The 22,585-nt window shown below is 40.7% G+C and overlaps 3 protein-coding genes across 3 annotated transcripts; all 3 read right to left on the bottom strand.

Moving 5' to 3' along the window:
- Positions 1-407: 407 nt before the first annotated feature.
- Positions 408-2,357, bottom strand: LOC138597896 (uncharacterized). Its single transcript, XM_069669453.1, has 6 exons — positions 2,315-2,357; positions 1,904-2,224; positions 1,265-1,621; positions 1,055-1,180; positions 639-700; positions 408-536 (listed from the first exon to the last, which is right to left on the bottom strand). The coding sequence occupies exons 1-6, from the start codon at positions 2,355-2,357 to the stop codon at positions 408-410; spliced, it is 1,038 nt and encodes a 345-aa protein (XP_069525554.1).
- Positions 2,358-7,517: 5,160 nt separating this feature from the next.
- LOC138597788 (uncharacterized) lies at positions 7,518-9,467 on the bottom strand. The gene is made up of 6 exons (XM_069669300.1): positions 9,425-9,467; positions 9,014-9,334; positions 8,375-8,731; positions 8,165-8,290; positions 7,749-7,810; positions 7,518-7,646 (listed from the first exon to the last, which is right to left on the bottom strand). The coding sequence occupies exons 1-6, from the start codon at positions 9,465-9,467 to the stop codon at positions 7,518-7,520; spliced, it is 1,038 nt and encodes a 345-aa protein (XP_069525401.1).
- A 9,472-nt stretch (positions 9,468-18,939) lies between these two features.
- LOC138597780 (uncharacterized) lies at positions 18,940-20,889 on the bottom strand. Its single transcript, XM_069669292.1, has 6 exons — positions 20,847-20,889; positions 20,436-20,756; positions 19,797-20,153; positions 19,587-19,712; positions 19,171-19,232; positions 18,940-19,068 (listed from the first exon to the last, which is right to left on the bottom strand). The coding sequence occupies exons 1-6, from the start codon at positions 20,887-20,889 to the stop codon at positions 18,940-18,942; spliced, it is 1,038 nt and encodes a 345-aa protein (XP_069525393.1).
- Positions 20,890-22,585: the final 1,696 nt, after the last annotated feature.

Genomic DNA, 22,585 nt, shown 5'->3' with positions numbered 1-22,585 from the left:
AAAACTTATATAATGAAAAAGATAATTTATTTCCTTTTCCTTACTATGTGTTCTGTTGTCTGTTTAACCTCCTTGTTTAATTGTGTCTTAAATGCTGTAAGTAAATGCACCTAATATCACTGAGGAAAAGCAGAGACGCACGTGAAAGAAAGACAAAAAGATATTTATGCTTTAATAAGACATGACAAGGTTTTACTAAAGATTTCAGATTATTTAAAAAGACATTAAAACACAACAACAGGATGTAAAACATAAAAAGATGGAAGGATCAACTCACAGTAACATAAAGGGTCATTTTATGCATTCAGAAGTAGATGCAGAAACAGTAGTGTCTGCTTCCTCTCAACAATCATGTTAGACACTTTAAGGTCAGTCGTATAAAACCCCCCACATGTTTTCATAGACATTTACATCGAGCATTTCACTTGAGAATAGACACCGTCTTCAGTCTTTAACTCTTTAGTCTTCCTCCCTCTTGTAGATTTCGGGCCGTGAAAATGCAACGCAGCATAGTTCAGATCATGTCCACCTTCAGTCTGTGCAGCAAATAAAGTTCTCATTACATGATCGTGTTCGTATACAGCAAGTTAGGAGTTATGTTAAATTTATACAGTATGCAACTTTCTTTGATCACTTACAATATCATCTATTCTTGGGTTGGAGTTGTCACGTCTTGCTGGCAAAGAGGCGCTTTCTATTCCTTGAATTGAGTGAAGACAGAAACATTATGTACTTTTCTCACTTTTAAACCAGATCCTCAGCTGTTTCAGCACATTTTAGTTTAAAATATAACATTAAAAACATCATTTTTGGACAGTGTCCTTAATAACTTGTGCATCCTGTTCAGGTTTATTGAGGCACACATGGAATAAACAGCAATGTGGAGGCTCAAAATAGTGCAAAATATCAGTGACGTGCTGATATGGATATCTTCTATTTCATTTAAGAATAGGAGGTGAAGGTTTGTCCTCTCCTGTTTGATGTTACACTTCCTGTAGTCAATAAACGTTTCAAGTAAAACTACCAAATGTTTGAATCAGTAAACAACTCTTACCTTTACATTGTCCACATGCTGCTCTCGGAGATCGGTGACAGATGAAAACTATATTTCCAATCACAGAAATGACCAGGCAGACTATCGCTATCACCAGAGCAACAAATTCAGAGCTTGTTGTTTGCTCTAGAGAACAAAGAAGAAAGTTTCATTCATGATGTTAATAAAATATTATGAAGATCACCTCCAGTGCTGAACTTATAATCATACCAAGCTCTAGTTTTGTTCCGTTTCCAAACAGTATCTCTCCACATGTGGCCACAGCACAGTAGTAAGTCCCAGCATCAGAGGAGCTGACGTTCTTAGAGAAGCGATAAACACAGCTTCTCTGAGTGTCAGATCTCTCGTCACATCCACCACGTCTGTTTCCATCAGTGTAGATGATGTCTGGATGAGATTTATCTGATCCGGCTCTGAACCAGTACACACTGTGACCTCCTGGACACGTTTGACTCTCAGAGTCAGAGAGGACTGAACACTGCAGAGTCATCAAGTCTCCTGGACGGACTGGATCAGAAACTGTCGGCCGCTGAACAACAGTGTAGTTTGATGTCCTCTGAGTGTTTCCTGTGTATTTGAAGACGTTCAAAAGTAAAATAAACACAATATAAAATGCTTTGACATGATGAAATGTAGCAGTAAGAACCTATTGTTCAGATGATTAAATCATGGGTCAAATCTCAACATTGCCAACATGGAGTAATATTTCTAATTTGACATATTAGGATATAATGTATATGAATTGGAAATCCTTTCAACAACTGCTACATGAAGCATTTTTTTCATAACATTGTTTAGTCATTAAAACAGTGTAGCTGATTCTAAGACATTGAAAAAACACATAATTACCTTTTATTGACAAATATGTAATGAATGAAGTTATCTTATTCCACTCCAGGACTACACAGTGATACATTCCCTCGTCTTCTTGAACTGTCCTCAAAATGGTCAGATTGTTCATATTCTGATGAACTTTTAAATCAAATCTAGAATCTGAAAACTCTGCTCCAAACACTTTGTTTGTATTTGTCCATCGTCTCACAATTAATTTCAGAGCATCACCAGCACTCTGCTTGAACCAGAAGGCTTCATTGTTTAAAATATAAGGTGAATCACATGTGAAGGTTGCAGGTTCACCAAGTTGAACTTGGGTCACTGGAGCCAGCGCATCTAGATACAAGTATAAAGGAAGAATAAATTAAACAGTAAATAATCATTCAGCCAGACATCTGGACACAGTCATTATTGCGTATCACTTACAGGCCTGATGAAGGAGAAGCAGTGTGAGCCATAACGCGATCATCTTGACACTGTCTCTTGTTCGGAGACCTCTTAGTTACTTTGAATATACAATGACGTGGTCATAAAAGCAACACCTTCAAATGTGATTGGTTGTCTAAATATAAAACAAGATCATTTCCTGCCACAGTGGTTTTGTCTGTGTGATGTGAGGCATCTCAGTTTTTTTCACTCTAATTTAAATTCAGAAAAGATTCATGGTTCTCAGTGATTGAGGAACTCTGAAACATTTACTGTGAACATGGACAGGTTCTCTTTCTTGTCAGGCTTATTCAACGTTCCCACAACATTTGGGGAATTATGAGACGTGTTCATTGACCGGTATCATGTTGACCTGCATCATATTTTCCAAAATCAACACTGTTTGTCATAACACCTCAGTTAATATCATGTCAGGTAGCAAAGTTATTTGTCATGCTAGACTGACAACACTGACATTCACACTCGGATAGTATTTTGATTGTCATAACGTTAGCGAGCATGCTAAGGTTAGCATGGTTACCAACTAGCTCCAACATAACTACATTGAGTAATTTGCCATTTGGTTACAAAGCACAATGCCAGATCCATGCAATTACCAGCCAGATCAGCCCAGAGAGTCTGTGCGAGTTGGCTGATGTTATCTACTCAAGGGTGTTTTGCTACGTTGCCGAACTGACAAATCGTCTGCGATAGCAGACAAGCTAACGGTAGCTGGCTAACCTTAGCCTGGGCAGGTAATGCAATGATATTGGCTAATAGAAAACAATCGGTAGTTATGCACATTTGCTTTGTTCTGCTACATAATTTACAAAATCAACATTGTTTGTCATGTTAGCTGGCGAAGTTATTTGTCAAGCTAGATAACTGACACACACACTCGGATAGTATTTTGTTAGTTATAACTTTAGCGAGCATGCTAAGGTTAGCCAACTAGCTCTAACATAAATACACTGCATGACTCTGGCATTGTGCTTCGTGACCAAACGTCAAATTACACCGGCGAACCAGCAAATCATCACAAGCATTAGCTCACATTAGTCATGCAGGGCGGCTGGAGAGAGCTGGGATGAAGCACTTCTGCTGTGAGAGAAAAAACACTGCACCCGGTGAGAGAACGCTGCACGTGGGTTTTGTTTCTATGACAACAATAAGTTGTGGGTCTGTTTTGATCCCCAAAAGCAATCGAAGGTCTCCATGATTCGCATGCCCTGCCGATGAGGACTCAAGTTTTCCCCCTGATGTCGATCACATTCCTGTTTGGCCATGGGGTTGCCACCTTCCATGCAGAAAAATAAAGGACGCCATCCACAGCGGGGGCCTGTTCCTCGGGGCCACGGCCGCCACAGGTCCGGTGATGCGCCAGTGGTGTTAAATCATAACTTAAAACATGGTTTGAAGAAAGTATTAAGATTCATACTTCACGTTTGATGTGCTTTATTACCAGTGGACATTAGAAATAAGCTGAACAGATAGGGGAGGAGTAGGATAAGAAATTGTTAATGAAATTGAATCATTGTATAGGGTGGTGTGAACACGGGTTTTGGCTCAAATATTTCATTGTTTGCAGTCACGCCACCCAAACAGTGAAACCACATAGAAATATCTAGAAACATTTTTAAATCTTCGAAAACTATTTAAGTAAAACACAGTTTTCATTATTGGTAAGTGAATCTATTTATTGATTAATTAGGTTTTTTTAATATAGCCTACTGTTAATCCATTAGCATTTAAGGATGCAATTTTCCAGATTGGGTAATCATAACATATCATAGTTGTTTCTTTTCCTCACATGGGCACTATATTTGGATTCATGTATTAAATAAATGCTTACGTATCCGACTGTAAACCTCAACCTTAAAGGACAAATTCATCCCTGGAAAAAGCCACTGTCAGTCAAAGCTGGTGTTCTCCGCAATCAATAGAAGCAATATTATTTTAAATTGGCCTTAGCTGTGGAGAAAGTTGTACAAACAGCTTGTGGTTTAAACCCATTCTACTTTCCTACAACACCCATCGTGCATTGCGCCTCTCTCTCTGGAAGGAATGGCCCAGCGAGGGCCTGGTTATATAGAGAGGTTACAGGTCTGCGCGAGAAGTCTGCCTGTTTGTTATGTTCGTTCTTTCGACCAGAACAGCTGGTAAACATAGGGGGTAATTCACTCCACTCTCAGCTGCGCGCACACTGACGGACCTCAACTGCATGTACAGATCGATGAGGAGACGGGAGAGGAGGGGGCAGATCTTTGAACAGCTTCCTGTTAAGTCCAGACTCGACAGGTGTTTACTAGTATTACTCTCTTTAAGTGTTTTAATGTGGTATTCTTTATGTGGCTCTCACTTACTACACAAACATGGTGGCTATTGCAAGTTAATTTTAATCATCACATCCTTTATCTCCAAACCCTTCCATAAGTATGATCCAGGGATGCCCAGATCAGGATTTTACTCGATACCGATTACTGATTTTTTTTTTAATAGTGAGATCTGCCGACCATCGATCTGATCACCTATTTAAATGCATTTTTCCAACCTTCCTAAGAATATAAAAATCATTACACAAAGAGAGGAATTAATACATTATGAGTTGTGAAGGTTGTGTGAGAGGAGATGGAGAGGACCCCGACCCTTAGAGTTTGGCGATCTTTTATTAGATTGCTGTCTGAAGTGTCGAGAAGGAGCTCCTAATCTATGGTAAAGGTAAGCATGTTTCTGTCATGTCGGTCACAGTTTATGTGAAGGCAGAGTCAAAGGGGTAAGGAATGAATAAGGTGTGCTTAAACACAAACATGGCTGAAATGGGATGTGTTTGAGGTGTGGTCTTTGTTCCCGGACCTAGTTTAAAACTATACCTATGAGGTTATAACCTCTTTTCATTAAATGTTAGGAATGGAAAGCAGTCTCTCACATCACAACTTGAACAAACAAGCACATATGGGGTGTTTGGGGGGTGGTGGAGATTGCAGATAGGCTGCGAATTGGGATCCAGTAACAGGTGTCAGATATTGTGCCAGTGCAACAACAAGCCAAAGCAGTACTTGATAGTTTGGTATGTCCCTGACCTTGAAACTCCCTTAGTCTGGCTGAAAAGTGTTTTGATGTCCAGTGCAGATGTTACAACCCAGCTTCTGATTGTTGCACTGTCTGGGCCTGGCACCAATCAGGCTTCTCAGGCCAGCAGCACAGGTGGGCAGGAATATTCAGGAAAAAATACACACTCAGCCGTACTCTTATACGTGCATATACACCATAGCATAACATTACATTATATTATCATTTAAGTCCTGTAAGTCACGAGGTGGGGCCTCCATGCATTGGACTTGTTTGCCAGCACATCCCACCGATGCTCGACTGGATTGAGGTCTGGGGAATTTGGAGACCAAGTCAACACCTTGAACTTGTTGTGTTCAAACCTCAAACCATTTCTTAAGGATTTTTGCAGTCTGCTGAAAGAGGCCACACCATTAGGAGATACTGCTTCTATGAAGGGGTGTACTTGGTCTGCAACAATATTTAGGTAGTTGGTACTTGTCAAAGTAACATCCACATGAATGGCAGGACCCAAGGTTTCCCAGCAGAACATTGCCCAAAGCATCACACTGCCTCCGCCAGCTCGCCTTCTTCTCATAGTGCATCCTGGTGCCATGTCTTCCCCAGGTCATACTGTGGCTGATGGGTGCACAAGGAGGTGTAGGCGGTGGCCGTAACAGCAGAGCACATTGCAAACAAACGGGTGGGAGGCGTCTCAGACATTGTGGTGAGATCACACGTCTCAGAAGCACATCTGTTTTTTTCTTTAGAGGTTGTATGTTTCACATAAACCAGAACAAGACCCGTGTAGCAGGAAATGCTCTTTCATTGTATATTGTGTGATAACCAATGAGATGCAACTGAAGGTTTGACCTATCATGACCATGTCACCATGTTCAGTCGCATCATAACGAAGACTTCTCCTAACAAGAGACAGTGTCAAGATGATCGTGTTAGGAGTCACACTGCTTCTACTTCAATCAGCATGTAGGGGATGATATTGACTAAATACTTTCTCATTTATCCTCAGTCGACATGACCTCTGGGCCTGCAGGATCACCATCACCCCCGAGGAGTTTATAGCAGGAGGAACTCTCCACCAACTGGCCTCGTCCCTAAATCTCATACCATGTGAGGAAGACCTGCAGAGACCATGCAGACCTTTGGGCAGACACAGTTATACTGAATACAGAGAACATCAAGCACTTTAAACATGGGAGCAGTGAACGTAGTGAACAAGTAAGGACCTCTTTCAAATCCTTAGAAAGGACAATAAGTATATCTTAGATAAAGGAATTGAAGATCACACCCAACATGCCCCCATGACCCCTGTTTCCTTCAGACAATACAGAAAAGAATAAAAAAAAGTCTCTTTTATTCTCATATGCCTTGGACCTTCTAACTGGAGATGCCCTGCACCCATAAAGTGAGCTGAAACTCAAGCAGCACCAGTTGTCCTGAAAGGTTGGCACTGTTTACAAGAAAAAACATCCGAGAGAAGCCTGCAACAGTTTGACTGCCAGAGATAAGACTTCAACCTGCGCATGGGATCGTGTGACGAGGTTTGTGCTGCACCAACAAATGCAGGATATAGGCAAGAGGCCTCAAAAGAATCTTTAAAAAAAGTATTTGCTGAAAGCCAAAAGCTGTGGCTTTACTCACCCTAGAGAACTAACGTGCATTAAGCTGCTTCCTGGTGGTCCCTCGTGTTTCAAGCACCGTCAGATGTGACATTTATCAGTCACTAAAATTTGAGCTGTTAAAGTTTCTATACAGTCCAAATCTGTTATCTTACTATGTGTTCTGTTGTCTGTTTAATCTCTTTGTTTAATTGGGTCTTATATGCTGTAAGTAAATGCACCTAATATCACTGAGGAAAAGCAGAGACGCACGTGTAAGAAAGACAAAAAGATATTTATGCTTTAATAAGACATGACAAGGTTTTACTAAAGATTTCAGATTATTTAAAAAGACATTAAAACACAACAGGATGTGAAACATAAAAAGATGGAAGGATCAACTCACAGTAACATAAAGGGTCATTTTATGCATTCAGAAGTAGATGCAGAAACAGTAGTGTCTGCTTCCTCTCAACAATCATGTTAGACACTTTAAGGTCAGTCGTATAAAACCCCCCACATGTTGTCATAGACATTTACATCGAGCATTTCACTTGAGAATAGACACCGTCTTCAGTCTTTAACTCTTTAGTCTTCCTCCCTCTTGTAGATTTCGGGCCGTGACAATGCAACGCAGCATAGTTCAGATCATGTCCACCTTCAGTCTGTGCAGCAAATAAAGTTCTCATTACATGATGGTGTTCGTATACAGCAAGTTAGGAGTTATGTTAAAGTTATACAGTATGCAACTTTCTTTGATCACTTACAATATCATCTATTCTTGGGTTGGAGTTGTCACGTCTTGCTGGCAAAGAGGCGCTTTCTATTCCTTGAATTGAGTGAAGACAGAAACATTATGTACTTTTCTCACTTTTAAACCAGATCCTCAGCTGTTTCAGCACATTTTAGTTTAAAATATAACATTAAAAACATCATTTTTGGACAGTGTCCTTAATAACTTGTGCATCCTGTTCAGGTTTATTGAGGCACACATGGAATAAACAGCAATGTGGAGGCTCAAAATAGTGCGAAATATCAGTGACGTGCTGATATGGATATCTTCTATTTCATTTAAGAATAGGAGGTGAAGGTTTGTCCTCTCCTGTTTGATGTTACACTTCCTGGAGTCAATAAATGTTTCAAGTAAAACTACCAAATGTTCGAATCAGTAAACAACTCTTACCTTTACATTGTCCACATGCTGCTCTCGGAGATCGGTGACAGATGAAAACAATATTTCCAATCACAGAAATGACCAGGCAGACTATCGCTATCACCAGAGCAACAAATTCAGAGCTTGTTGTTTGCTCTAGAGAACAAAGAAGAAAGTTTCATTCATGATGTTAATAAAATATTATGAAGATGACCTCCAGTGCTGAACTTATAATCATACCAAGCTCTAGTTTTGTTCCGTCTCCAAACAGTATCTCTCCACATGTGGCCACAGCACAGTAGTAAGTCCCAGCATCAGAGGAGCTGACGTTCTTAGAGAAGCGATAAACACAGCTTCTCTGAGTGTCAGATCTCTCGTCACATCCACCACGTCTGTTTCCATCAGTGTAGATGATGTGTGGATGAGATTTATCTGATCCGGCTCTGAACCAGTACACACTGTGACCTCCTGGACACGTTTGACTCTCAGAGTCAGAGAGGACTGAACACTGCAGAGTCATCAAGTCTCCTGGACGGACTGGATCAGAAACTGTCGGCCGCTGAACAACAGTGTAGTTTGATGTCCTCTGAGTGTTTCCTGTGTATTTGAAGACGTTCAAAAGTAAAATAAACACAATATAAAATGCTTTGACATGATGAAATGTAGCAGTAAGAACCTATTGTTCAGATGATTAAATCATGGGTCAAATCTCCACTTTGCCAACATGGAGTAATATTTCTAATTTAAAATGTTAGAATATAATGTATATGAATTGGAAATCCTTTCAACAACTGCTACATGAAGCATTTTTTTCATAACATTGTTTAGTCATTAAAACAGTGTAGCTGATTCTTAGACATTGAAAAAACACATAATTACCTATTATTGACAAATATGTCGCACACAAAGTTATCTTATACCACTCCAAGACTACACAGTGATACATTCCCTCGTCTTCTTGAAGTGTCCTCAAAATGGTCAGATGGCTCATTTTCTCATTAACTTTTAAATCAAATCTAGAATCTGAAAACTCTGCTCCAAACACTTTGTTTGTATTTTTCCATCGTCTCACAATTAATTTCAGAGCATCACCAGCACTCTGCTTGAACCAGAAGGCTTCATTGTTTAAAATATCAGGCGAGCCACATGTGATGGTTGCAGGTTCACCAAGTTGAACTTGGGTCACTGGAGCCAGCGTATCTAGATACAAGTATAAAGGAAGAATAAATTAAACATTAAATAATCATTCAGCCAGACATCTGGACACAGTCATTATTGCGTATCACTTACAGGCCTGATGAAGGAGAAGCAGTGTGAGCCATAACGTGATCATCTTGACACTGTCTCTTGTTAGGAGACCTCTTAGTTACTTTATAAGTAAAGATGGTGACGTGGTCATCAAAGCCACACCTTCAAATCTGATTGGATATCTAAATATACATCTAAGTTCACTTCCTGCCACAGTGGTTTTGTCCGTGTGATGTGAAGCATCTCACGTTTCTCACAAGTGTGAGGATCACTTGAACATTTAGTCTCAACATGGACAGGTTCTGTTTGTAAAGCTTATTAAAAGTTTCATCAGCATTTAACTCTGAAGGGCTCATTTCTTTTTCTGGGTCTAGTGTTTAAATGTGGTATTCTTCATGTGGCTCTCACTTACTACACAAACATGGTGGCTATTGCAAGTTAATTTTAATCATCACATCCTTTATCTCCAAACCCTTCCGTAAGTATGATCCAGGGATGCCCCGATCAGGATTTTACTCGATACCGATTACTGATTCTTTTAATTGTGAGATCTGCCGACCATCGATCTGATCACAGATTTAAATGCATTTTTTTATTTAATACATTATGAGTTGTTAAGGTTGTGTGAGAGGAGATGGAGAGGACCCCGACCCTTAGAGGTTGGCGACCTTTTATTAGATTGCTGTCTGAAGTGTCGAGAAGGAGCTCCTAATCTATGGTAAAGGTAAGCGTGTTTCTGTCATGTCGGTCACAGTTTATGTGAAGGCAGAGTCAAAGGGGTAAGGAATGAATAAGGTGTGCTTAAACACAAACATGGCTGAAATGGGATGTGTTTGAGGTGTGGTCTTTGTTCCCGGACCTAGGTCACAACCTCTTTTCATTAAATGTTAGGAATGGAAAGCAGTCTCTCACATCACAACTTGAACAAACAAGCACATGATGTTGAAAGTGATGGTGCCAAGTACCAAGTGGCTTCTGCTTGAGTTCTTGCCCAAGCAGATGATGGAGGCTGTTGACTAAGCTCTGGCTTTCTATGGGGTTTTGGGGGATGGTGGAGATTGCAGATAGGCTGCGAATTGGGATCCAGTAACAGGTGTCAGACATTGTGCCAGTGCAACAACAAGCCAAAGCAGTACTTGATAGTTTGGTATGTCCCTGACCTTGAAACTCCCTTAGTCTGGCTGAAAAGTGTTTTGATGTCCAGTGCAGATGTTACAACCCAGTTTCTGATTGTTGCACTGTCTGGGCCTGGCACCAATCAGGCTTCTCAGGCCTGCAGCACAGGTGGGCAGGAATATTCAGGAAAAAATACACACTCAGCCGTACTCTTATACGTGCATATACACCATAGCATAACACTATACAGCCATAACATTATGACCACCTGCCGTATATTGTGTAGGATCCCCTGCCACCAAAACAGCACTGACCATCGAAGCATGGACTCCACTAGATCTCTGAAGGTGTGCTGAGGTATGTGGTACCAAGATGTTAGCAGCAGATCCTTTAAGTCCTGTAAGTCGCGAGGTGGGGCCTCCATGAATTGGACTTGTTTGCCAGCACATCCCACAGATGCTCGACTGGATTGAGGTCTGGGGAATTTGGAGGCCAAGTCAACCCCTTGAACTTGTTGTGTTCAAACCTCAAACCATTTCTTAAGGATTTTTGCAGTCTGCTGAAAGAGGCCACACCATTAGGAGATACTGCTTCTATGAAGGGGTGTACTTGGTCTGCAACAATATTTAGTTAGTTGGTACGTGTCAAAGTAACATCCACATGAATGGCAGGACCCAAGGTTTCCCAGCAGAACATTGCCCAAAGCATCACACTGCCTCCGCCGGCTTGCCTTCTTCTCATAGTGCATCCTGGTGCCATGTCTTCCCCAGGTAAATGACACACATGGACCCAGCCATCCACATGATGAAAATGAAAAACATGATTCCTGAGACCAGGCCATCTTCTTCCATTGCTCTGTGGTCCAGTTCTGATGCTCATGCGCCCATTGTAGGCACTTTTAGTGGTGGATGAGGATCAGGATGGGCACCTGACTGGTCTGCAGCAAGGCAGGCTCATACGCATAAAACTGTAACGTACTGTGTGTTCTGACACCTTTCTATCAGAACTAGCATTAACCTTTTTAGCAATTTGAGCTTCAGTAGCTCTTCTGTTGGATTGGACCACACAGGCCAGCCTTCGCTCCAAATAATCCGCATCAATAATCCTTGGCCCTGTCGTTGGTTTTCCTTCCTATGACTGCTTTTGGTAGATACTGACCATTGCAGACCAGGAACACCCCACAAGAGCTGCAGTTTTGGAGATGCTCTGACCCAGTTCTTTAGTTGGCAAAGTCACAAACATCCTGACACTTACCCATTTTTCCTGCTTCCAACACATCAACTTCAAGGACAAAATGTTCACTTGCTGCCGAACGTATCCCACCCACTGAATGAGGCCATTGTAACGAGATAATCAATGTTATTCACTCGACTTGTCAGTGGTCATGATGTTATGGCTGATCGGTGCACAAGGAGGTGTAGGCGGTGGCTGTAACAGCAGAGTACATTGCAAACAAACAGGTGGGAGGCGTCTCAGACATTGTGGTGAGATCAGACGTCTCAGAACCACATCTGTTTTTTTCTTCAGAGGTTGTATGTTTCACATAAACCAGGACAAGACCAGTGTAGCAGGAAATGCTCTTTCATTGTATATTGTGTGATAACCAATGAGATGCAACTGAAGGTTTGACCTATCATGACCATGTCACCATGTTCAGTCACATCATAACTAAGAGTTGTCCTAACAAGAGACAGTGTCAAGATGATCGTGTTAGGGGTCACACTGCTTCTACTTCATTCAGCATGTAGGGGATGATATTGACTAAATACTTTCTCATTTATCCTCAGTCAACATGACCTCTGGGCCTGCAGGATCACCATCACCCCCGAGGAGTTTATAGCAGGAGGAACTCTCCACTAACTGGCCTCGTCCCTAAATCTCATACCAGGTGAGGAAGACCTGCAGAGACCACACAGACCTTTGGGCAGACACAGTTATACTGAATACAGAGAACGTCAAGCACTTTCAACATGGGAGCAGTGAACAAGTAAGGACCTCTTTCAAATCCTTAGAAAGGACAATAAGTATATCTTAGATAAAAGAAGTGAAGATCACACCCAACATGCCCCCATGACCCCTGTTTCCTTCAGACAATACAGAAACAAATCAAAAAAGTAGTCTCTTTTATTCTCATATGCCCTGGACTTTCTAACTGGAGATGCCCTGCACCCATAAAGTGAGCTGAAACTCAAGCAGCACCAGTTGTCCTGAAAGGTTGGCACTGTTTAAAAGAAAAAACATCCGAGAGAAGCCTGCAACAGTTTGACTGCCAAAGATGAGACTTCAACCTGCGCATGGGATCGTGTGACGAGGTTTGTGCTGCACCAACAAAAGCAGGATATAGGCAAGAGGCCTCAAAAGAATCTTTAAAGTAAGTATTTGCTGAAAGCCAAAAGCTGTGGCTTTACTCACCCTAGAGAACTAACGTGCATTAAGCTGCTTCCTGGTGGTCCCTCGTGTTTCAAGCACTGTCAAATGTGACATTTATCAGTCACTAAAATTTGAGCTGTTTCAGTTTCTTTACAGTCCAAATCTTTAAATAAACTTCAACAAAGACAACAAATATTTAAAACTTATATAATGAAAAAGTGCATTTCTTTCCTTTTCCTTACTATGTGTTCTGTTGTCTGTTTAACCTCTTTGTTTAATTGTGTCTTAAATGCTGTAAGTAAATGCACCTAATATCACTGAGGAAAAGCAGAGACGCACGTGTAAGAAAGACAAAAAGATATTTATGCTTTAATAAGACATGACAAGGTTTTACTAAAGATTTCAGATTATTTAAAAAGACATTAAAACACAACAACAGGATGTAAAACATAAAAAGATGGAAGGATCAACTCACAGTAACATAAAGGGTCATTTTATGCATTCAGAAGTAGATGCAGAAACAGTAGTGTCTGCTTCCTCTCAACAATCATGTTAGACACTTTAAGGTCAGTCGTATAAAACCCCCCACATGTTTTCATAGACATTTACATTGAGCGTTTCACTTGAGAATAGACACCGTCTTCAGTCTGTAACTCTTTAGTCTTCCTCCCTCTTGTAGATTTCGGGCCGTGAAAATGCAACGCAGCATAGTTCAGATCATGTCCACCTTCAGTCTGTGCAGCAAATAAAGTTCTCATTACATGATCATGTTCGTATACAGCAAGTTAGGAGTTATGTTAAAGTTATACAGTATGCAACTTTCTTTGATCACTTACAATATCATCTATTCTTGGGTTGGAGTTGTCATGTCTTGCTGGCAAAGAGGCGCTTTCTATTCCTTGAATTGAGTGAAGACAGAAACATTATGTACTTTTCTCACTTTTAAATCCAGATCCTCAGCTGTTTCAGCACATTTTAGTTTAAAATATAACATTACAAACATCATTTTTGGACAGTGTCCTTAATAACTTGTGCATCCTGTTCAGGTTTATTGAGGCACACATGGAATAAACAGCAATGTGGAGGCTCAAAATAGTGCAAAATATCAGTGACGTGCTGATATGGATATCTTCTATTTCATTTAAGAACAGGAGGTGAAGGTTTGTCCTCTCCTGTTTGATGTTACACTTCCTGTAGTCAATAAATGTTTCAAGTAAAACTACCAAATCTTTGAATCAGTAAACAACTCTTACCTTTACATTGTCCACATGCTGCTCTCGGAGATCGGTGACAGATGAAAACAATATTTCCAATCACAGAAATGACCAGGCAGACTATCGCTATCACCAGAGCAACAAATTCAGAGCTTGTTGTTTGCTCTAGAGAACAAAGAAGAAAGTTTCATTCATGATGTTTATAAAATATTATGAAGATCACCTCCAGTGCTGAACTTATAATCATACCAAGCTCTAGTTTTGTTCCGTCTCCAAACAGTATCCCTCCACATGTGGCCACAGCACAGTAGTAAGTCCCAGCATCAGAGGAGCTGACGTTCTTAGAGAAGCGATAAACACAGCTTCTCTGAGTGTCAGATCTCTCGTCACATCCACCACGTCTGTTTCCATCAGTGTAGATGATGTCTGGATGAGATTTATCTGATCCGGCTCTGAACCAGTACACACTGTGACCTCCTGGACACGTTTGACTCTCAGAGTCAGAGAGGACTGAACACTGCAGAGTCATCAAGTCTCCTGGACGGACTGGATCAGAAACTGTCGGCCGCTGAACAACAGTGTAGTTTGATGTCCTCTGAGTGTTTCCTGTGTATTTGAAGACGTTCAAAAGTAAAATAAACACAATATAAAATGCTTTGACATGATGAAATGTAGCAGTAAGAACCTATTGTTCAGATGATTAAATCATGGGTCAAATCTCCACATTGCCAACATGGAGTAATATTCCTAATTTAAAATGTTAAAATATAATGTATATGAATTGGAAATCCTTTCAACAACTGCTACATGAAGCATTTTTTTCATAACATTGTTTAGTCATTAAAACAGTGTAGCTGATTCTAAGACATTGAAAAAACACATAATTACCTTTTATTGACAAATATGTCGTACTCAAAGTTATCTTGTCCCACTCAAGGACCCCACAGTGATACATTCCCTCGTCTTCTTGAATTGTCCTCAAAATGGTCAGATTGCTCGTATTCTCATTAACTTTTATATCAAATCTAGAAGCTGAAAACTCTGCTCCAAACACTTTGTCTGTATCTGTCCATTGTCTCACAATTAATTTCAGATCATCACCAGCACTCTGCTTGAACCAGAAGGCGTCATTCTTTAAAATCTCAGGCGAGCCACATGTGAAGGTTGCAGGTTCACCAAGTTGAACTTGGATCACTGGAGCCAGCGCATCTAGATACAAGTATAAAGGAAGAATAAATTAAACATTAAATAATCATTCAGCCAGACATCTGGACACAGTCATTATTGCGTATCACTTACAGGCCTGATGAAGGAGAAGCAGTGTGAGCCATAACGCGATCATCTTGACACTGTCTCTTGTTCGGAGACCTCTTAGTAACTTTGAGTAGACAATGACGTGGTCATAAAAGCAACACCTTCAAATGTGATTGGTTATCTAAATATAAAACAAAGATCATTTCCTGCCACAGTGGTTTTGTCTGTGTGATGTGAGGCATCTCAGTTTTTTTCACTCTAAGTTTTAATTCAGACAAGATTCATGGTTCTCAGTGATTGAGGAACTCTGAAACATTTACTGTGAACATGGACAGGTTCTCTTTCTTGTCAGGCTTATTCAAAGTTCCCGCAACATTTGGGGAATTATGAGACGTGTTCATTGACCGGTATCATGTTGACCTGCATCATATTTTCCAAAATCAACACAGTTTGTCATAACACCTCAGTTAATATCATGTCAGGTAGCAAAGTTATTTGTCATGCTTGACTGACAACACTGATATTCACACTCGGATAGTATTTTGGTTGTCATAACGTTAGCGAGCATGCTAAGGTTAGCCAACTAACTCCAACATAACTACACTGAGTAATTTGCCATTTGGTTACAAAGCACAATGCCAGATCCATGCAATTACCAGCCAGATCAGCCCAGAGAGTCTGTGCGAGTTGGCTGATGTTATCTACTCAAGGGTGTTTTGCTACGTTGCCGAACTGGCAAATCGTCTGCGATAGCAGACAAGCTAACGGTAGCTTGTTGCCAGCTTACAGCTGGCTGGCTAACCTTAGCCTAGGCAGGTAATGCAATGATATTGGCTAATAGAAAACAATCGGTTGTTATGCACATTTGCTTTGTTCTGCTACATAATTTACAAAATCAACACTGTTTGTCATGTTAGCTGGCGAAGTTATTTGTCAAGCTAGATAACTGACACACACACTCAGATAGTATTTTGTTCGTAATTACGTTAGCAAGCATGCTAAGGTTAGCCAGCTAGCTCTAACATAAATACACTGCATGACTCTGGCATTGTGCTTCGTGACCAAACGACAAATAACGCCGGCGAACCAGCAAATCATCACAAGCATAAGCTCACATTAGTCATGCAGGGCGGCTGGAGAGAGCTGGGATGAAGCACTTCTGCTGTGAGAGAAAAAACACTGCACCCAGTGAGAGAACGCTGCACGTGGGTTTTGTTTCTATGACAACAATAAGTTGTGGGTCTGTTTTGATTCCCAAAAGCAATCGAAGGTCTCCATGATTTGCATGCCCTGCCGATGTTGACTCAAGTTTTCCCCCTGATGTCGATCACATTCCTGTTTGGCCATGGGGTTGCCACCTTCCATGCAGAAAAATAAAGGACGCCATCCACAGCGGGGGCCTGTTCCTCGGGGCCACGACCACCACAGGTCTGGTGATGCGCCAGTGGTGTTAAATCATAACTTAAAACATGGTTTCAAGAAAGTATTAAGATTAATACTTCAAGTTTGATGTGCTTTATTACCAGTGGACATTAGAAATAAGCTGAACAGATAGGGGAGGAGTAGGATAAGAAATTGTTAATGAAATTGAGTCATTGTATAGGGTGGTGTGAACACGGGTTTTGGCTCAAATATTTCATTGTTTGCAGTCACGCCACCCAAACAGTGAAACCACACAGAAATATCTAGAAACATTTTTAAATCTTAGAAAACTATTTAAGTAAAACACAGTTTTCATTATTGGTAAGTGAATCTATTTATTTATTCATTAAGTTTTTTTAATATAGCCTACTGTTAATCCATTAGCATTTAAGGATGCAATTTTCCAGATTGGGTAATCATAACATACCATAGTTGTTTCTTTTCCTCACATGGGCACTATATTTTGATTCATGTATTAAATAAATGCGTACGTATCCGACTGTAAACCTCAACCTTAAAGGACAAATTCATTCCGAGAAAAAGCCACTGTCAGTCAAAGCTGGTGTTATGCAATCAATAGAAGCAATAATATTTTGAATTGGCCTTAGCTGTGGAGAAAGTTGTACAAACAGCTTGTGGTTTAAACCCATTCTACTTTCCTACAACACCCATCATGCATTGCGCCTCCGTCTCTGAAAGGAATGGCCCAGTGAGGGCCTAGTTATATAGAGAAGTTACAGGTCTGCGCGAGAAGTCTGCCTGTTTGTTATGTTAGTTCTTTCGACCAGAACAGCTGGTAAACATAGGGGGTAATTCACTCCACTCTCTGCTGCGCGCACACTGACGGACCTCAACTGCATGTACAGATCGATGAGGAGACGGGAGAGGAGGGGGCAGATCTTTGAACAGCTTCCTGTTAAGTCCAGACTCGACAGGTGTTTACTAGTATTACTCTCTTTAACGCAGCTTTATGTTTTTAAAACAAGCGCGTAGCAGCAGCGTGTACAGTCCATCCATATAATAATTACCCTTCCTGCGTAACGGCTCCGGAAATGTGGACAAAGTGTGTCCGTGTACCGCGGTTGAGCCTCGCACAGCCACGGACTGATTGGTCTCCCGATTATAATAATAATGACAAAACGTTATTAACAGATTGTTTTTACAGACAAATACATTTTGTTTTTCAACAACAAAAGGTTGAGTTGTTATAATGATCACTGGAAACTCTGAGCCTGACAGCCCTTAAAATACTGCACCGCAGCTCCCACCACCTGCTGTTCGAGCTGGCGTTTGTGAACTAGGTGCTTTTTGTTTGCATAACATGACTCACTGAAGTACGCGCAAGCGGTTCCGGAGCACACAGACGCTGTTTGCTCTGCAGCGCACTTTGGGGTGCGTTTGAGTACGAGGCAGAGTCTTTATGTCATTTGCATAGGTTTAGAGGGCACAAAATTGTTTCCCACTGGCTCTCCGCTAAGAGACCCGCCTTCCTCTGCCTCTTATTGGCTCTGACCCTGACGGTCTTTCCCTATCCCCAGCGAACATTTTTCACAGAATGCGGGTGGGATAATGCTGCGTTCATAACAACTCAGAAATATGGGACAAACCTCGTCCCGTATTGATTCAAAACGGGACACGCCCTTTAATTGTCAAATACGGGACAATTCCGTATTTTTAGGGACGGGTGGCAACCCTATTTGGCCAGACGGGCTTCAGGAGATAAATCTTATTTTTGTTCTTTAATTCTTGTGTGTAACAAAGACAACAAATATTTAAAACTTATATAATGAAAAAGTGCATTTCTTTCCTTTTCCTTACTATGTGTTCTGTTGTCTGTTTAACCTCTTTGTTTAATTGTGTCTTAAATGCTGTAAGTAAATGCACCTAATATCACTGAGGAAAAGCAGAGACGCACGTGTAAGAAAGACAAAAAGATATTTATGCTTTAATAAGACATGACAATGTTTTACTGAAGATTTCAGATTATTTAAAAAGACATTAAAACACAACAACAGGATGTAAAACATAAAAAGATGGAAGGATCAACTCACAGTAACATAAAGGGTAATTTTATGCATTCAGAAGTAGATGCAGAAACAGTAGTGTCTGCTTCCTCTCAACAATCATGTTAGACACTATAAGGTCAGTCGTATAAAACCCCCCACATGTTTTCATAGACATTTACATCGAGCATTTCACTTGAGAATAGACACCGTCTTCAGTCTTTAACTCTTTAGTCTTCCTCCCTCTTGTAGATTTCCCGCCGTGAAAATGCAACACAGCATAGTTCAGATCATGTCCACCTTCAGTCTGTGCAGCAAATACAGTTCTCATTACATGATGGTGTTCGTATACAGCAAGTTAGGAGTTATGTTAAAGTTATACAGTATGCAACTTTCTTTGATCACTTACAATATCATCTATTCTTGGGTTGGAGTTGTCATGTCTTGCTGGCAAAGAGGCGCTTTCTATTCCTTGAATTGAGTGAAGACAGAAACATTATGTAATTTTCTCACTTTTAAATCAGATCCTCAGCTGTTTCAGTACATTTTAGTTTAAAATATAACATTAAAAACATCATTTTTGGACAGTGTCCTTAATAACTTGTGCATCCTGTTCAGGTTTATTGAGGCACACATGGAATAAACAGCAATGTGGAGGCTCAAAATAGTGCAAAATATCAGTGACGTGCTGATATGGATATCTTCTATTTCATTTAAGAACAGGAGGTGAAGGTTTGTCCTCTCCTGTTTGATGTTACACTTCCTGTAGTCAATAAACGTTTCAAGTAAAACTACCAAATGTTTGAATCAGTAAACAACTCTTACCTTTACATTGTCCACATGCTGCTCTCGGAGATCGGTGACAGATGAAAACAATATTTCCAATCACAGAAATGACCAGGCAGACTATCGCTATCACCAGAGCAACAAATTCAGAGCTTGTTGTTTGCTCTAGAGAACAAAGAAGAAAGTTTCATTCATGATGTTAATAAAATATTATGAAGATCACCTCCAGTGCTGAACTTATAATCATACCAAGCTCTAGTTTTGTTCCGTCTCCAAACAGTATCTCTCCACATGTGGCCACAGCACAGTAGTAAGTCCCAGCATCAGAGGAGCTGACGTTCTTAGAGAAGCGATAAACACAGCTTCTCTGAGTGTCAGATCTCTCGTCACATCCACCACGTCTGTTTCCATCAGTGTAGATGATGTGTGGATGAGATTTATCTGATCCGGCTCTGAACCAGTACACACTGTGACCTCCTGGACACGTTTGACTCTCAGAGTCAGAGAGGACTGAACACTGCAGAGTCATCAAGTCTCCTGGACGGACTGGATCAGAAACTGTCGGCCGCTGAACAACAGTGTAGTTTGATGTCCTCTGAGTGTTTCCTGTGTATTTGAAGACGTTCAAAAGTAAAATAAACACAATATAAAATGCTTTGACATGATGAAATGTAGCAGTAAGAGCCTATTGTTCAGATGATTAAATCATGGGTCAAATCTCCACATTGCCAACATGGAGTAATATTCCTAATTTAAAATGTTAGAATATAATGTATATGAATTGGAAATCCTTTCAACAACTGCTACATGAAGCATTTCTTTCTTAAAATTGTTTAGTCATTAAAACAGTGTAGCTGATTCTTAGACATTGAAAAAACACATAATTACCTTTTATGGACAAATATGTCGCACACAAAGTTATCTTATACCACTCCAGGACTACACAGTGATACATTCCCTCGTCTTCTTGAACTGTCCTCAAAATGGTCAGATTGCTCATTTTCTCATTAACTTTTAAATCAAATCTAGAAGCTGAAAACTCTGCTCCAAACACATTGTTTGTATTTGTCCATCGTCTCACAATCAATTTCAGAGCATCACCAGCACTCTGCTTGAACCAGAAGGCTTCATTGTTTAAAATATTAGGTGAATCACATGTGAAGGTTGCAGGTTCACCAAGTTGAACTTGGGTCACTGGAGCCAGCGCATCTAGATACAAGTATAAAGGAAGAATAAATTAAACATTAAATAATCATTCAGCCAGACATCTGGACACAGTCATTATTGCGTATCACTTACAGGCCTGATGAAGGAGAAGCAGTGTGAGCCATAACGCGATCATCTTGACACTGTCTCTGCTCAGGGGACCTCTAAGTTGCTTTATAAGTAAAGATAGTGACGTGGTCATCAAAGCCACATCTTCAAATCTGATTGGATATCTAAATATACATCTAAGTTCACTTCCTCCCACAGTGGTTTTGTCCGTGTGATGTGAAGCATCTCACGTTTCTCACAAGTGTGAGGATCACTTGAACATTTAGTCTCAACATGGACAGGTTCTGTTTGTAAAGCTAATTAAATGTTTCATCAGCATTTAACTCTGAAGGGCTCATTTCTTTTTCTGGGTTTAGTGTTTAAATGTGGTGTTCTTTATGTGGCCCTCACTTACTACACAAACATGGTGGCTATTGCAAGTTCATTTTAATCATCACATCCTTTATCTCCAAACCCTTCCGTAAGTATGATCCAGGGATGCCCCGATCAGGATTTTACTCGATACCGATTACTGATTCTTTTAATCATGAGATCTGCCGACCATCGATCTGATCACAGATTTAAATGCATTTTTCCAACCTTCCTAAGAATATAAAAATCATTACACAAAGAGAGGAATTAATACATTATGAGTTGTGAAGGTTGTGTGAGAGGAGATGGAGAGGACCCCGACCCTTAGAGTTTGGCGACCTTTTATTAGATTGCTGTCTGAAGTGTCGAGAAGGAGCTCCTAATCTATGGTAAAGGTAAGCGTGTTTCTGTCATGTCGGTCACAGTTTATGTGAAGGCAGAGTCAAAGGGGTAAGGAATGAATAAGGTGTGCTTAAACACAAACATGGCTGAAATGGGATGTGTTTGAGGTGTGGTCTTTGTTCCCGGACCTAGTTTAAAACTATACCTATGAGGTTATAACCTCTTTTCATTAAATGTTAGGAATGGAAAGCAGTCTCTCACATCACAACTTGAACAAACAAGCACATTATGTTGAAAGTGATGGTGCCAAGTACCAAGTGGCTACTGCTTGAGTTCTTGCCCCAGCAGATGATGGAGGCTGTTGACTAAGCTCTGGCTTGGCGTGGGGTTTTGGGGGTGGTGGAGATTGCAGATAGGCTGTGAATTGGGATCCAGTAACAGGTGTCAGACATTTTTTGTGCCAGTGCAACAACAAGCCAAAGCAGTACTTGATAGTTTGGTATGTCCCTGACCTTGAAACTCCCTTAGTCTGGCTGAAAAGTGTTTTGATGTCCAGTGCAGATGTTACAACCCAGTTTCTGATTGTTGCACTGTCTGGGCCTGGCACCAATCAGGCTTCTCCGGCCGGCAGCACAGGTGGGCAGGAATATTCAGGAAAAAATACACACTCAGCCGTACTCTTATACGTGCATATACACCATAGCATAACATTATACAGCCATAACATTATGACCACCTGCTGTATATTGTGTAGGATCCGCTGCCACCAAAACAGCACTCACCATCGAAGCATGGACTCCACTAGATCTCTGAAGGTATGCTGAGGTATGTGGTACCAAGATGTTAGCAGCAGATCCTCTAAGTCCTGTAAGTCGTGAGGTGGGGCCTCCATGCTTTGGACTTGTTTGCCAGCACATCCCACAGATGCTCAACTGGATTGAGGTCTGGGGAATTTGGAGGCCAAGTCAACACCTTGAACTTGTTGTGTTCAAACCTCAAACCATTTGTTAAGGATTTTTGCAGTCTGCTGAAAGAGTCCACACCATTAGGAGATACTGCTTCTATGAAGG

Source organism: Semicossyphus pulcher, unplaced genomic scaffold (genome assembly GCF_022749685.1).
Source record: "Semicossyphus pulcher isolate SPU_LCO1_2020_fin unplaced genomic scaffold, fSemPul1.0.p SCAF_2, whole genome shotgun sequence".
In the NCBI taxonomy this organism is placed as follows: domain Eukaryota; kingdom Metazoa; phylum Chordata; class Actinopteri; order Labriformes; family Labridae; genus Semicossyphus; species Semicossyphus pulcher.
Note: the sequence above shows the minus strand (reverse complement) of the source record. Positions and strands in the feature narration are given on the sequence as shown.

Excerpts from the sequence above, each read along its gene's own strand:
- LOC138597788 (XM_069669300.1), bottom strand. The coding sequence starts at position 9,467 with ATGATCACGTTATGGCTCACACTGCTTCTCCTTCATCAGGCCT. Across the intron at positions 9,335-9,424 it reads GCTTCTCCTTCATCAGGCCT|ATACGCTGGCTCCAGTGACC; the intron begins GTAAGTGATACG and ends ACTTGTATCTAG. Across the intron at positions 7,811-8,164 it reads AGCATGTGGACAATGTAAAG|GAATAGAAAGCGCCTCTTTG; the intron begins GTAAGAGTTGTT and ends ACTCAATTCAAG.
- LOC138597896 (XM_069669453.1), bottom strand. The coding sequence starts at position 2,357 with ATGATCGCGTTATGGCTCACACTGCTTCTCCTTCATCAGGCCT. Across the intron at positions 2,225-2,314 it reads GCTTCTCCTTCATCAGGCCT|ATGCGCTGGCTCCAGTGACC; the intron begins GTAAGTGATACG and ends ACTTGTATCTAG. Across the intron at positions 1,181-1,264 it reads CGGAACAAAACTAGAGCTTG|AGCAAACAACAAGCTCTGAA; the intron begins GTATGATTATAA and ends TTTGTTCTCTAG.
- LOC138597780 (XM_069669292.1), bottom strand. The coding sequence starts at position 20,889 with ATGATCGCGTTATGGCTCACACTGCTTCTCCTTCATCAGGCCT. Across the intron at positions 20,757-20,846 it reads GCTTCTCCTTCATCAGGCCT|ATGCGCTGGCTCCAGTGACC; the intron begins GTAAGTGATACG and ends ACTTGTATCTAG. Across the intron at positions 19,233-19,586 it reads AGCATGTGGACAATGTAAAG|GAATAGAAAGCGCCTCTTTG; the intron begins GTAAGAGTTGTT and ends ACTCAATTCAAG.